This window comes from Hemitrygon akajei, chromosome 3 (genome assembly GCF_048418815.1).
Source record: "Hemitrygon akajei chromosome 3, sHemAka1.3, whole genome shotgun sequence".
NCBI lineage: Eukaryota > Metazoa > Chordata > Chondrichthyes > Myliobatiformes > Dasyatidae > Hemitrygon > Hemitrygon akajei.
The window spans coordinates 65,935,399-65,950,732 of NC_133126.1; the positions used below are offsets into that span (position 1 = coordinate 65,935,399).

At 40.3% G+C, this 15,334-nt stretch overlaps 1 protein-coding gene across 4 annotated transcripts in view; it reads right to left on the bottom strand.

The window, feature by feature from the left end:
• Positions 1–10,264: 10,264 nt before the first annotated feature.
• The window catches only part of nubpl (nucleotide binding protein-like), a 59,506-nt gene continuing 54,436 nt past the window's right edge, over positions 10,265–15,334 (bottom strand). For all 4 annotated transcript variants that reach the window (XM_073040050.1, XM_073040052.1, XM_073040049.1 and 1 more), the window contains one exon: positions 10,265–11,281. In XM_073040050.1, the coding sequence (XP_072896151.1) occupies positions 11,219–11,281 (63 nt within the window). In that variant the 3' untranslated portion in view covers positions 10,265–11,218. The remainder of the gene's footprint in view (positions 11,282–15,334) is intronic.

The following is a 15,334-nucleotide window of genomic DNA, read 5'->3' on the forward strand; positions in this document are numbered from 1 at the left end:
GGAGTAAATAGTAATTACAATTGTTTTTATTAATACTAACTCCATCAATCCTGCTACCAAGAATGGGAAGAACAGTTACAATACAAGAATAGCTGTACTTACAAATCTTTCATCAGGTGACACACCATTCATACCTGAACACATCGGAAATGCTCCTTTCCTCTTACTGGATCAAAATCCGTGAATTCTCTTCTCAATGCTTCTGTGCAAAGAAAGAGGTGAGTCACGTATATAGTCTTGTAATGGGGAATTAACTTTGCCATTGTGGCTCATATGAAATAAATGAGAGCATTCATTGGGAGAGGATTAGCCCACACATGGTGCGGAATTGAGAATAAATGTGAAGGATGAGAACCAGCACCATTTTCCATACAATTACTGTGAAAAATAGATTGCTATTAAAGAGCACATTGCTAAATCGTGATGGCTACACATCAGCTGAATTGCAATCTCTTAACTGATCACTGGATCCTGATGCAGAAAAGTCTGCAATTCACACTACCCAGGTAAATACACAATTGCATCTTATGAGAGAAGAAATTTAGGTTAGTAAATTGAAATGTGAAATGGTGGAATGAAGGTAACTTCTCATCCACTTCTCTCCTTTATTATTCTGAAGGAAATTTCTGCATTCTGTACTAACATTTCAAAAAGTCACAGATATCTTCAGCAAAAAAAGATGAGAAAATCTGCAGATGCTGGAAATCCATGTAACACACACAAAATGTTGGAAGAACTCAGCAGGCCAGACAGTTCACATTCAGTTTGAGGCCACGCTCAGGTTGGAGGAGCAACACCATATATTCCGTCTGGGTAACCTCCAGACTGATGGCACGAACGATTTCTTGAACATTTCGGTAATTTACCCTCCCTTCACCATTTCCCTCTCTCACCTCATCTCCTTACCTGCCCTCAGCTGCCTCTGGTGCTCTTTCCCATTCCCATTCTTCCATGGTCTTCTACCTTTTCCTATTAGATTCCCTCTTCTCCAGCCTATTATCTCTTTCACTTATCAGCCTTCCAGTCCTTTACTTCACCCCTCCCCCTCCCAGTTTCACCTGTCATCTACCACCTTGCACTTCCTTTTCCATTCCCCTCGATCTTCTTGCTTGAACTTCCCATCTTTTTTTGTCCAGTCCTGATGAAGAGTCTCAGCCTAAAATGTCGACTGTTTATTCTTTTCCATTGATGCTGCCTGGCCTGCTGAGTTCCTCCAGCATTTTGGGTGTTGCTTGGAGTTCCAGCATCTGCAGATTTTCTTCTGCTTGTAAATACTCAATTTATTAGCTTTAGTCCCTATTTTAGATTTATTACTCAAGGCTACAAAGAAACAGGCTAACAAATAGGTTTTTGTCAAGAACACTAATCAATCCTTAAATGGCTATGACAATAGCAAATAAACAGAATTAGATTTCATAAAAATGGAAATAAAACTCTAAAAACTTAGATGGTAAAAACAAAGGATTTCTGCAATTTTAAAAACTGCAATGTATGTTTAAAGCATAGTTGTTTTTGAACTTCTAACTGTAAATTTAATTAGTTTATTCCAGTGCTAATAAAATGTACTTCAACTTTCTCACTGAAAGTCCAATTGGACCATCAGGTGAAAATGTTGAAGAAGAGCATATGTGGAATTGGTTGAGGAGGTTGAAAAACTTCTCCTTTGTACAATTTAATTCCATGAATAACTTTAATGGAGTAGCATCTATCATTCCACTCTAAGGCATGAGAACTTGAAGGGAACATTGAAAACCACTTTATCATCTGAGCAAATAGAGGTGCAAACATAATTTTGGCGATGAAGGATGGTAGGTGGTTGAAACATACTTAAATGTTTAAAAGGATTTAAGTCAACCTCTATTTTATTCAAAGGTTTGCCATGGCTCCACTGACTTTGTGTTAATGAGACCAAGAATCACAGTTGGCATTTCTCCTGCTGGAGAATCAATTCACCAAAACCATTCAAATGGAAAAACAATTACACCAGGATAACCAGGAGGATAAGTGAACCAGCATTAGTATTCTTCACAAGCCAACATCCCCAGCAAAGAGGATTTAAGTACATATCAACTTCATTTGGCAGGCCATTTTGCTTGAACATCTGACCCCACTCTTCCAAGCAATCACTTTATCCTGGTGATCCCTGGGTCATGACCACAGAAATGAAGGAGGAACTTTTGGAATGGTTTTGAGAATCAACAGTCCACACCTCTGCTTAAAAATTCATCACTTCACAAATTACCCAACTGCCAGTCTTGTGAGATAACTTCTGACTCAGTTGTGGAAGAGTTCTTGGAACCAAAAAAAAAAATTACTGGAATGGAAACATATTCTCCTTAAGCCCATGAGATTGCCTAAGAAAAAGCTGATGCAATTACCAGTACAAATTATTCACTTTTCCCCAGAATTTAAAGTTCAAGCTTACATTTCTTAGAATAGTTTTTCTTTATTTTTTTTAAATTAATTTTTTTATGTTTCTACAGTACAACTACAAAAAAACCATCAACAAAATGAAGATTAATACAGTGCAAAACAAATGTATCTAATATATAATTCATAACAAAAAGGAAAAAGCACCCAAAATAAAATCATATAAAGTTAGTATCCTCCCCACCCTCCCACTACAAAACTCCAGGCCAACCATTACAATATGTAAAAGAAAAGTTAATCAGAGCATTCATCCCCACAGAGCTGTATATATATATATAAAATATAATGACTACTACCAAAACTGTAATGTAATTCCCATCAAAAAAACTGTAAAACTTACAGAAAGAGAAAGCTGAAAGTAAGGGGTTATGGTACAGAGAAAAAGAATAAACTTAATCTAAAGAGGACTTATGGAAGTATTCAAGAAAAGGTCCCCACACCTTATGAAACTTTATGTCCGAATTGAGAAGTGAATAATGAATCTTTTCAAGGTCTAAACAGGACATAATATCATTAAGCCATTGAGCATGAGTGGGTGGGGCAACATCTCTCCACCTGAGAAATTTTTCTTTATTTTTATCTAGAAAGATTTTTTTTAAAGTCTTCATCTTAGAAACCCTATAATTTCACAATAACTTGTTCCTTGGACAAGAGATCTTATTGTTCAAGGAAGTAAAAGAGATAGAATATTCATGGTAAGTGCCACTTTAAGAGAAGTCTTTCCTGCAATGCTTCCTACTGAGTTGTGACACACTATGAAAATAAGACCATAAGATATAGAACAGAATTAGGCTATTTGGCCCATTGAATTGAGTGTGCTCCAGTATTTCATCATGGCTGATCCAATTTTCCTCTCAGCCCCAGTCTCCTGCCTTCTTCCCGTAACCCTTCATGCCCTAACCAATCAAGAATCTATCAACCTCTGCGTTAAATATACATAAAGACTTGGCCTTCAGAGCTGTCCCTGGCAAAGAATTCCACATTCCCACATTAGGACATTCAAATAGTTACATTTTATAACCCTAAAACATAAAACTAATTGGAAGGATGAGAGTCTAACTTTGCTTTTACTTTAAGTGAGGCGCACATGTATCACGTGGTGGTGTAATGATATTTGCCATTTATGATGTCTGACGATTTGTGGCTGTGAAAACAATTTCATCCTTTGGGACCTTCTCTGTGGTCATTGTAGGAGTTAACTCCTGTGACTGCAGGAAATGGTTCTGACAGCTCTGGTCACCTTTCTTCTCCTTTTTTCAGCTTTTCTCTCATGATCTATTTCAATCCTTGTTTCACTTATGATCCGTATCATGATTTTGCTCTTGTTCCTATTATTTTTCTTTCTTATGTTCCTTCTCTCTTTCATTGCTTTCTCTTTCTTCTACCTTTTTTTCTTTCTAGGATGTTCATCTTGATTTTGTGAAGGTCCATTTAGTTCCCTGGAGTACTCTATTAACCCTTTTATTAGTCCCTTTACAATTTGATGTCTCCTCTTGGTTTCCACATCCTCAACATCATCTGATGAATCCTGTTTTTGTATATCCATTGACTCCTTTCTTTTTGGTTTTTCATTCATCCAGCTGGGTTTTGGTCTTTGTATCTTCTCTTATGAACAGTTTTTTGATTCCCACTTGAAATTCATGCAATAACTATAATGGATGCAACTTTCCTGAAGCTCCTTGAACTCTCTTCCAGCTTAAAACCAAGCCACATTTCACAAGTAACTGCCTAATTAACATATCAGAAGCTTTCTCAGATACCTTGTCTATAAGATCTGTTGTAGTTGGACCATTGCTTTCATCATTTTCATGAGTCCTCTGTTTTCCAACCAGAGGCACAGAGGCAGTAACACCTATTTGCCCTCAATTGGGCAATAGTTAATGGTGTACAGCATGGAGACAGTTGTGGCAGCATCCATTACCTTTCTTAATTCATTTTCAGTTGACTCGATTGCAGGGGATATGGCATGCAAATTCTGAATCAATCGCCAATCAATTTGTAGTTGTCTCAGCTGATCATGTCCTAACAATGCTGGCCCTCTTGCTTTTACCACATACAAGCTTAATGAGGTATTTTGGTTGCTGTATTTCACTGTTATGTTATTTCCACAAGAATTATCTTTTCTCCAGTATAAATTCTTAGTTGGGTATCTACAGATTTCAGTTCAGCATCTTTAAAATGCTGTTCAAATGTATTTTGTGGAATGACTGAAACAACTGAGCCAGTGTCCAATTTCATTTTAATTTGCCATTCACTTCTGCTGTAAGCCATATTGTTTATCTATTGTTTATTTTCACATTGTAAATCTTAAAGCTAACCAGTCCTGAGTCACATTTATCAGTATCAGATTTTTTTTTTATCAACTTCATGCAGATTAGCACTCTTTTTGAAATTGCAACTTGGCTTTTCATCTTCTCTGCCCTGTGTAATTTATTCTTGTCTGCCCAACATGCTCTTTGTATGTGTCCTACTTTGTTACATTTTCTGCCAGTGTCACCTTTAAACCTGCGTTGTTCTGGTGTATGCCAGTCCCTGCCATAGTAGTAACACAATTTGTTTGGCCAGGTTGGTTTCTATTCAGACCCTGCAATTTTGTTCATGCTCACTTTCATTTCTGACTGAAACTCAATTGTGTCTCTGTCTGTTGTTTCCATTGAAACAGTTATTTCAACTGCTGTTTTAAATGTCAGTTATGCTTCAGTTAGGAGCTATTTTTTAAATCAGAAACAGAATCAGGTTTAATATCACCAGCATATGTTGTGAAATTTGTTGTCTTTTTGGCAGCAGTACAATACATGAGAGAAAAAACTGAATTACAGTAAATATGTAGAAATGAAATAAGTAGTGCAAAAAAAAAGTGAGGTAGTGTTTATGGGTTCAATGTCCATTCAGATATCAATGGCAGAGGGGAAGAAGTTGTTCCTGAATTATCAAGTGTGTGTCTTTATTCTCCTGTGCCTCCTTCCTGATGGTAGCAATGAGAACAGTGTACATCCAGGGTGATAGGGGTCCCTTATGGTGGATGCCGACCTCTCCACCCCCTGTCCCCCAAACCAGACAGTGATACAGCCAGTTAAAATAATCTCCACAGTACATCTGTGGAAGTTTGTGAGGATCTTTTGGTGACATACCAAAACTCATCAAACTCAAAATGAAAAATAGCAACTGTTGTGCCTTCTTTGTAGCTGCATGAATATGGTTGAATGCTTTCTTGTAAGATTCCACAAACTAAATGATCTCTCAATGATCATTAAGCTCATCACTGAACCAACAATGCTCAACTTCTTCAATTCAGCCATGTACACTGAAATGGACTCCTCTTCCTTGTGATTCCACTTATGAAACCTAAAGCATTCTGCAATCAACAATCACTTTAGATCTAAATGTTCCTGCATTACTTTTAATATTAGAAAAGCTCATTTCAGCTGGATTAATTGGAGCAGTAAAACTTCCAAGCAAACTGTATGCCTTTAAACACAATGCACTCAGCCAAGCTGGCACTCACTTCTCCTTGGTTATTTCATTTGCTTCAAAATACTGCTCAATTAGACCATAAGACATAGAAGCAGAATTAGTATACATGACCCAGTAATCAATGAGCAATCAAGTGCATCTCTTTCTGATGTAGCTGGCCATTTCTGCTTTATTTTTATTCATAATTATTATCACCTGGTACTCACAGTATGAACCCACAAATTTGTCTGTTTTCTGCCTTTTTTAAAAAAAAAGTTCAACCATCTCCTTTTTCAAAGCCAAATTGATGTGTTTTTTTTTAAAAAACAAGAACTTAAACGTCTCACTGTGCTTCAGCAGGAAGGTCATCATCTTGGGTTCATTTTAAAAAATCATCACCACTGTTATGTAACTCCGAAACATAAAATTAATTGGAAGGAAAACAGAGTCCAAAATGTGAGTCTAACTTCATTGAACACTTCCAGCATTTTCTGCTTCAATAATAATTATCCCCCAGCTGAAGGATATCACAGACTAGATGGTACACTGCTCTAGTTAAACATACAATTGGACATGTATCATTTAAAAAAAGTATAATTTGGAACAGAAATTATACGTAATGAATATGATATCCTTAGAACATACTAATAGAGAAGGGCTGAAATTAATTCCAAAGCATTCATGCAGACTGATCCATAGAAGAATTGTCATTTATATCTTGGGTTATCCTTATCTCATCCATCACATACATTCCCTCTGTTCTTCTCATTCTTTCCTCCCTCTCCCTGCACAAGTCATTTTCTCACTTCTCCTGTTCCAATGAAGGGCCTTCAATCTTAAACATTAACTCTGTTTCTCCTTCCACCGATCTCACTTGGACTGTTAAGTGCTACCAGTACTTTCTAGTTTTGTTCCTAAAAACAGCCAGCCAGCAATGGGAGCTGATTAAGAAATGTTTATAATTTCATGCTTACTAACAATAGTTTGCCTTAATTTACCACAAGGAATAATGAATAAGTTATTTTTTTAATTGCCAGCCAGTATCTATTATCTGAGTGCTGAAAATATTTCCTGTATAGTTTTTATATTACACTTCATTAAACTATGGAACAAAAGATAGACAAGTATTCTTAAAATAAACTGGCTATTTAATTTTGTTTGGGTATCGATCTGCTCCAAGGCAGCCTTGAAGAGGAACCAAACCTTATTTTGAAAGGATACAGTATATTTCACTGGTTGTTTCCATTGAATGGATTGCCTTTTGAACAGAAAAACAAAGGAAATAAACCAATTTAATGAATACAGAAAGACAACCTATTGAGAGTTTTGGAAAACCTTGTGACCTTTCACAAATGTCACGGAGTCAGACACTTCAACATTAACAGCAGAAGGTTTTTAAAAGAACAGATCATGTGCCAAAATAACCAGAAGACAAAAGGATGCCAAAAGAAATATAGAACTGACAGAGTTTCAAAAATAAAAGTAAGCAACTATCTTTATCTGCAAACACGAGGAAATCTGCAGATGCTGGAAATTCAAACAACACACACAAAATGCTGGTGGAACACAGCAGGCCAGGCAGCATCTATAGGGAGAAGTGCTGTCGACGTTTCGGGCCGAGACCCTTCGTCAGGACTAACTGAAAGGAAAGATAGTAAGAGATTTGAAAGTAGTGGGGGGAGGGGGAAATGCGAAATGATAGGAGAAGACCAGAGGTGGTGGAATGAAGCTAAGAGCTGGAAAGGTGATTGGCGAAAGTGATACAGAGCTGGAGAAGGGAAAGGATCATGAGACGGGAGGCCTCAGGAGAAAGAAAGGAGGATGGGTAGCACCAGAGGGAGATGGAGAACAGGCAAACAACTAAATATGTCAGGGATGGGGTAAGAAGGGGAGGAGGGGCATTAACAGAAGTTAGAGAAGTCAATGTTCATGCCATCAGGTTGGAGGCTACCCAGCTGGTCTATAAGGTGTTGTTCCTCCAACCTGAGTTTGGATTCATTTTGACAATAGAGGCGGCCATGGATAGACATATCAGAATGGGAATGGGACGTGGAATTAAAATGTGTGGCCACTGGGAGATCCTGTTTTTTCTGGCGGACTGAGTGTAGGTGTTCCACAAAACAGTCTTCCAGTCTGTGTCGGATCTCACCAATATATAAAAGGCCACACCGGGAGCACTGGACGCAGTATACCACACCAGCCGACTCACAGGTGAAGTGTCGCCTCACCTGGAAGGACTGTCTGGGGCCCTGAATGGTGGTGAGGGAGGAAGTGTAAGGGCAGGTGTAGCACTTGTTCCGTTTACAAGGATAAGTGCCAGGAGGGAGATCAGTGGGAAGGGATGGGGGGGACGAGTGGACAAGGGAGTCGCGTAGGGAGTGATCCCTGCAAAAAGCAGAAGGGGGGGGGAGAGGGAAAAATGTGTTTGGTAGTGGGATCCTGTTGGAGGTGGTGGAAGTTACGGAGAAGTTATACGTTGGACCTGGAGGCTGGTGGGGTGGTAGGTAAGGACAAGGGGAACCCTATCCCGAGTGGGGTGGTGGGTGGATGGGGTGAGGGCAGATGTGCAGGAAATGGGAGAGATGCGTTTGAGAGCAGAGTTAATGGTGGACAAAGGGAAGCCCTTTTGTCCAGGTAGCTGTGAGAGTCAGTAGGCTTATAGTAGATATCAGTAGATAGGCCGTCTCCAGAGATGGAGACAGAAAGATCAAGAAAGGGGAGGGAGATGTCGGAAATGGACCAGGTAAATTTGAGGGCAGGGTGAAAGTTGGAGGCAAAGTTAATGAAGTCGACGAGCTCAACCTGCGTGCAAGAGGCAGCGCCAATGCAGTCGTCGATGTAGCGAAGGAAAAGAGGGGGATGGATACCAGTATAGACTTGGAACATGGACTGTTCCACAAAGCCAACAAAAAGGCAGGCATAACTGGAACCCATACAGGTGCCCATGACTACACCCTTGGTTTGGAGAAAGTGGGAGGAGCCAAAGGAGAAATTATTGAGAGTAAGAATTAATTCTGCTAGACGGAGGACAGTGGTGGTAGAGGGGAATTGGTTAGGTCTGGAATCCAAAAAAAAGCGAAGAGCTTCAAGACCATCTCGGTGGGGGATGGAGGTATATAGGGACTGGACGTCCATGGTGAAAATAAGACAGAGGGGGCCAGGGAACTTAAAATCATTGAAAAAATTCAAAGCATGAGAAGTGTCACAAACATAGGTGGGAAGAGATTGAATAAGGGGGATAAGACAGTGTCAAGGTATGCAGAAATGAGTTCAGTGGGGCAGGAGCAAGCTGAGACAATAGGTCTACCTGGACAAGCAGGTTTGTGGATCTTGGGTAGGAGGTAGAAACGGGAAGTGCGGGGTGTGAGAACTATGAGGTTGGTGGCAGTGGATGGGAGATCCCCAGAGCTGATAAGGTTGGTGATGGTATAGGAGACAGTGGCCTGGTGCTCCTTAGTGGGGTCATGATCAAGGGGTAAATAAGAGGAGGTATCAGAGAGTTGTCGCTGTGCCTCGGCCAGGTAGGGGTCAGTACGCCAGACAACAACAGCTCCCCCCTTATCAGCAGATTTTATAGTGAGGTTGGGATTGGTGCAGAGGGAGTGGAGAGCAGAGTGTTCGGAAGGAGTGAGGTTGGAATTGCAACAGGGTGTGGTGAAGTCAAGACGGTAGATGTCCCGTCGGCAATTAGCAATAAAGAGATCCAGAGCAGGCAAAAGACCAGAGCAGGGTGTCCATGAAGAGGAGGAGGGTTGAAGATGGGAGAAGGGGTCATCGGTGGGGGTAGGAGAGTCCTTGTCAAAGAAGTAAGCTTGGAGACGGATAACTATCTTTATCTAGCAGGTTTAATTCAAATTAGGATGATCCGTGAAGATTGTATTGTGAATTATCATACTCAATGTGCAAAAACTCATCTAACAAAAACACATGACTCTGATTCTGTTCTTTTCTTTAACATATTAGTGTACAGAGAAAGAAAATAATATTCCCACTTCGGAAAACTTTGACAAACCTCTATAGATGCACAGTGGAGAGTATTCTAACAGGTTGCATCATGGCCTGGATTAGAAACACCAATGACCAGGAACAAAAAGAACAACAGAAAGTGGAAGATATGGCCCAATCTATTATAAGGAAAACATTCCTAACAATGAGCAAACTTCCAAAGCGCTGCCACAAGAAAGCAGCATCTATCATCAAGGACCCCATCATCCAAGCCGTATTCTTTTCTCACTACTACAATCAAGCAGGAGGTACAGGAGCCTTAGATCCTATACCACCAGCTTCAGGAACAATTCTTCCCCTAGAACCATCACATTCCTGAACCAGTCTTCACAACTTTACTCCCCACAACACTGAACTGATTTCACAAGCTACAGACTCACTTTACAGCTTTTTTTATTTGCACAATTTCATTTATGTATAAATTTTGATAAAGTTCTATTGAATTTATTTTCCTGTAAATGTCATAAGCAAGTGAATCTCAAGGTAGTATACTGTAACATACAATTTCATCATACATTTTATTTTGTCAAAATGTTAAGTTTTGCTAAAAAATATGGTGCCTAGAACTCAAAAGTTATTTAAATTGGCTTAACATCCAGTTTATTGTGCATTCTGCAGCAATTCACAAAACCACAGATTACATGCTTTATTAACAAAAAAACAAAAATGGTATCAATTATAAAGAGACAAAGTAACAAAGGTAGAAATATAAAGGGGGAAATTTAAAATAATACCCATTATTCAATGATTTGTATTCCAAGTCAGAAAATGCACCCTTAATTCTGAAATGTGAATTTAAAACTTCTCATCAAAAGTCTTCAGAAATAATTATTAGGACATAACTATTAGATAATGTTTGTGCAGTCAACGATATCAACATATTAAGTTGTATAGACCAACAAAAGGACACGATTTAGTTAAGCAAGTGAAGTGAACTTAAGTCATCTAACTCTTGTTAACTATCGGTAAAAGGGAAAACAAATTGCAATATTTAATTAATTCCTTGCAGAGTTTCTTTGAAAAATAGCACTCTCAATACATGTTATATTTATTAAGATAACACAATATACACATTTGACTGTAGTCAGTAAAAGGTGTGACTTCACATTAGAACCAACAATTAAATCTCGATTTTGATAAGAAACCTAATAGCTCCAAGTACATTCATTATAACGTCACAAGATTTTCTGTTGGCATCATGTGTTCCAGTTTTCATTAACCTGCTAAAATCTGGTCCAGCAGCTGTCTTCACAGCAGGAATTTAACTTGCCTAATTGAGACAAAAAGCAATTTCAAACACATTGTGTTGCAGCCTGCAACATCTCACTGATCATGTAAGAGGTGTTGGCAGTCTTTTCACCACCTCAGCGCTAAGCTTCAGATAGGCACTGGCCTGTAACAGAAAAATCAGACAAAATTATTTGATTTATTTAGGTATTCAGTACTGATGGTTATTTCTTAAGTGCAAAATTGAAAGGTACATACAGCTACACATTCTTCAAAATTTGCCTATGGTTAAGTGAATAAACTATTATCAGCAGATTGGGCAGAGTAGCTGCTAAGTCTACCATGCTAGGTAAACTACAGATATGCATTTCTGCCACAAAGAAAATATTCTGAAAAGTAACTCCTTGTGGCAATCATTTGTCAAGCTCATCAATTAAAAAGAATGCAATTCTGAACACATCTCAAAATGCAATTCCCCATAGAAAATTCAGCACCATTGATTCACCAATTGACAAGCTATATTTTATTAGTTATTAATAGGAGGGCAAAGAATAATGAAAATGTTATAGTTAAATCACTGGTCATCAGTCACCATAAACTTACTTTAAACAGAGATTCAATGGTCTTAGGATTGGGTCCTTGAGACATCTCCAACAACAAAAAAATTAACCCTATATACTCTCGCCTTAAAGTACTGATAATTCTAATTTCAAGCAGCATGTTTTTTTGGTTTTCGTTCAAATTATTCTTAAAATCACACGTTTAAACAGTTCTTTCATAACTGTTTGGCCATTAGATAAATACTGTTTTTAACATTTGCCCTGGCAGTCAAAGATTTAGCATTTTCTGAATTTAACTTTTAATCCTCTCCAAGATAACATCTTTGATTAATACTGTATCTCTATTATAACTATCCACTACTTATGTAACTTTCTGAAATGAAAATAAAGAGAATTTTCCCAAAATGTGTGGAAGGAGAACATTTATCCACACAAAGTACACTTCAGATGCTGTGGTTAAATCAAGACGTACAAAAAAGCTGACGAAGGGTCTCGACCTGAAACGCTGACTGCTTCTTTCAATGGATGCTGTCCGACCTGCTGAGTTCATCCAGCTTTTAGAACATTTATCCTTTTTGTAATTCAAGGATATTCTACTTGCAAGCTCAGCAGATAAACAGTTCTAAGTTCAACTTTGTTCATGGTTGGACAAAAGAACTTTAGAACATCTACACTAAGAAAAGCTTAATTCAAAATGCAAACAATAAGCCCCTGAAATCATTTTGCACTGTTCAACATTGTATGCTGAATAGGCAAATATATATGTTTTTATGCAATCGCAGAAATTGTCAGTTTACACAATTTATAAAGCTCACAAAGTTGTTTACAACATTTCTTCCTTCCTTTGCTCCCAATTTCTCTGAGCACTGTTGTAATTATGTCATGAACTAGGGTCATTAAGATAAGATTACAGTGTCTACACCTAGGAGAAGGCTGAATTCTTTATTTGTTGCATTCTCCATAACCGTGCCATGAGAAGAGCACACACCATGTGGTTCAATGGCCAAGGAACCAAAGTGACAGTACTCTGTTGCTCAGATTGTACTCCACCAAGAAGTTATGCCTCACTGAATGGCTTCTCACAACCATGACCAATTCAACTGCAGAGGCCAATCATAACTTCCAAACATCTTCCAGTCAAGAACATACTGTTCTTCAGGTAGCAAATGCAGTGCATTAACCAGCTAAACAGCCTTACTGGGTCCAAATTAGATTGAAAGATTCATTTAGAAGTCAGTGTAAAAAATGCGTATTTACCACAAAAGAAGTGAAAAAACACACTGATTATCAATGATACTCCAGTCTTTAGTGTGGACAAGCTCAGAGGACAATCAGCTATTAACGAGTCAGAGTCTCATGTAAACAGCACATTCTTCTAATGAATGCAGGGACAAGACTGAGTCAAGATTCACAACCAATAGCACATCTGACTTGTGGTGAGGATTGCATACCACTGCAGACTTCAAAGCCAAACGCAGTGGTGCTGCCAACATCGCGGCCTCTCTCCCAGATGAGCTCAATCGCTTTTATATTTAGTTCAATGTCATTAACTCTGAGCCTCCAAGGAAAGCCACCATTACAACCTGCAACCTGGTCATCTCTGAGGCTGAGGTACGCAGATGTTTCCGATGAGTCACAAGGCTGCGGGACCAGATAGCATCTCAGGGCGTGTACTCAAGATGTGCGCAGCACAACATTTTTAATCTCTCCCTACTGCTTCAAATTATCCACGACTGTCCCTGTACCAAAAAAGACCAAGGTAAAATGCCTGAACAACTGGTATCCTGTCACACTCACCTCAATAATAAGCAATTGTTTTGTAAACCCACCCCTCCCCCCCATCTCTTCCCACCGATCTCCTTCCTGGCACTTATCCTTGTAAGTGGAACAAGTGCTACACCTACCCTTACACTTCCTCCCTCACCACCGTTCAGGGCCCTAGACAGTCATTCCAGGTGAGGCGACACTTCACCTGTGAGTCGGCTGGTGTGGTATACTGTGTCCGGTGCTCCTGGTGTGGTCTTCTATATATTGGTGAGATCCGACGCAGACTAGGAGACCATTTTGCTGAACACCTACGCTCTGTCCGCCAGAGAAAGCAGGATCCCCCAGTGGCCACACATTTTAATTCCACACAACACACACAAAATGCTGGTGGAACGCAGCAGGCCAGGCAGTATCTATAGGGAGAAGCACTGTTGACGTTTTGGGCTAACTCCCTTCGTCAGGACTAACTGAAAGGAAAGATAGTAAGAGATTTGAAAGTAGGAAGGGGAGGGGAAAATGCAAAACGATAGGAGATGACGGGAGGGGTTGGGTTGAAGCTGAGAGCCAGAAAGGTGACTGGCAAAAGGGATACAGAGCTAGAGAAGGGAAAGGATCATGGGACGGGAGGCCTAGGAAGAAAGAAAGGGGGAGGGGAGCACCAGAGGGAGACGGAGAACAGGCAAAGTGATGGGCAGAGAGAGAAAAAAGGGAGGGGGAAAAAAAAAACTAAAAACATCAGGGATGGGGTTAGAAGGGGAGGAGGGGCATTAACGGAAGTTAGAGAAGTCAATGTTCATGCCATCAGGTTGGAGGCTACCCAGCCGGTATATAAGGTGTTGTTCCTCCAACCTGAGTGTGGCTTCATCTTGACAGTAGTGGAGGCCATGGATAGACATATCAGAATGGGAATGGGACGTGGAATTAAAATGTGTGGCCACTGGGAGATCCTGCTTTCTCTGGCGGACAGAGCGTAGGTGTTCAGCGAAATGGTCTCCCAGTCTGCATCGGGTCTCACCAATATATAAAAGGCCACACCGGGAGCACTGGACGCAGTATACCACACCAGCCGACTCACAGGTGAAGTGTTGCCTCACCTGGAAGGACTGTATGGGGCCCTGAATGGTGGTGAGGGAGGAAGTGTAAGGGCAGGTGTAGCATTTGTTCCGCTTGCAAGGATAGGTGCCAGAAGGGAGATCCGTGGGAAGGGATGGGGGGGATGAATGGATAGGGGAGTCGTGTAGGGAGCAATCCCTGTGGAAAGCAGAAAGAGGGGGGAAGGAAAGATGTGCTTGGTAGTGGGATCCCATTGGAGGTGGCGGAAGTTACGGAGAATTATATGTTGGATCCGGAGCTGGTGGGCTGGTAGGTGAGGACAAGGGGGACCCTATCCCGAGTGGGGTGGCGGGCGGATGGGGTGAGGGCAGATGTGTGAGAAATGGGAGAGATGCGTTTGAGAGCAGAGTTGATGGTGGAAGAAGGGAAGCCCCTTTGTTTAAAAAAGGAAGACATCTCTTTCATTCTGGAATGAAAAGCCTCATCCTGGGAGCAGATGCAGCGGAGACGGAGGAATTGTGAGAAGGGGATAGCATTTTTGCAACAGACAGGGTGGGAAGAGGAACAGTCCAGGTAGCTGTCAGAGTTTGTAGGCTTATAGTAGATATCAGTAGATAAGCCGTCTCCAGAGATGGAGACAGAAAGATCAGGAAAGGGGAGGGAGCTGTTAGAAATAGACCAGGTAAATTTGAGGGCAGGGTGAAAGTTGGAGGCAAAGTTAATGAAGTCAACAAGCTCAGCATGTGTGCAGGAGGCAGCGCCAATGCAGTCATCGATGTAGTGAAGGAAAAGAGGGGAACGGATACCAGTATAGGCTTGGAACATGGACTGTTCCACAA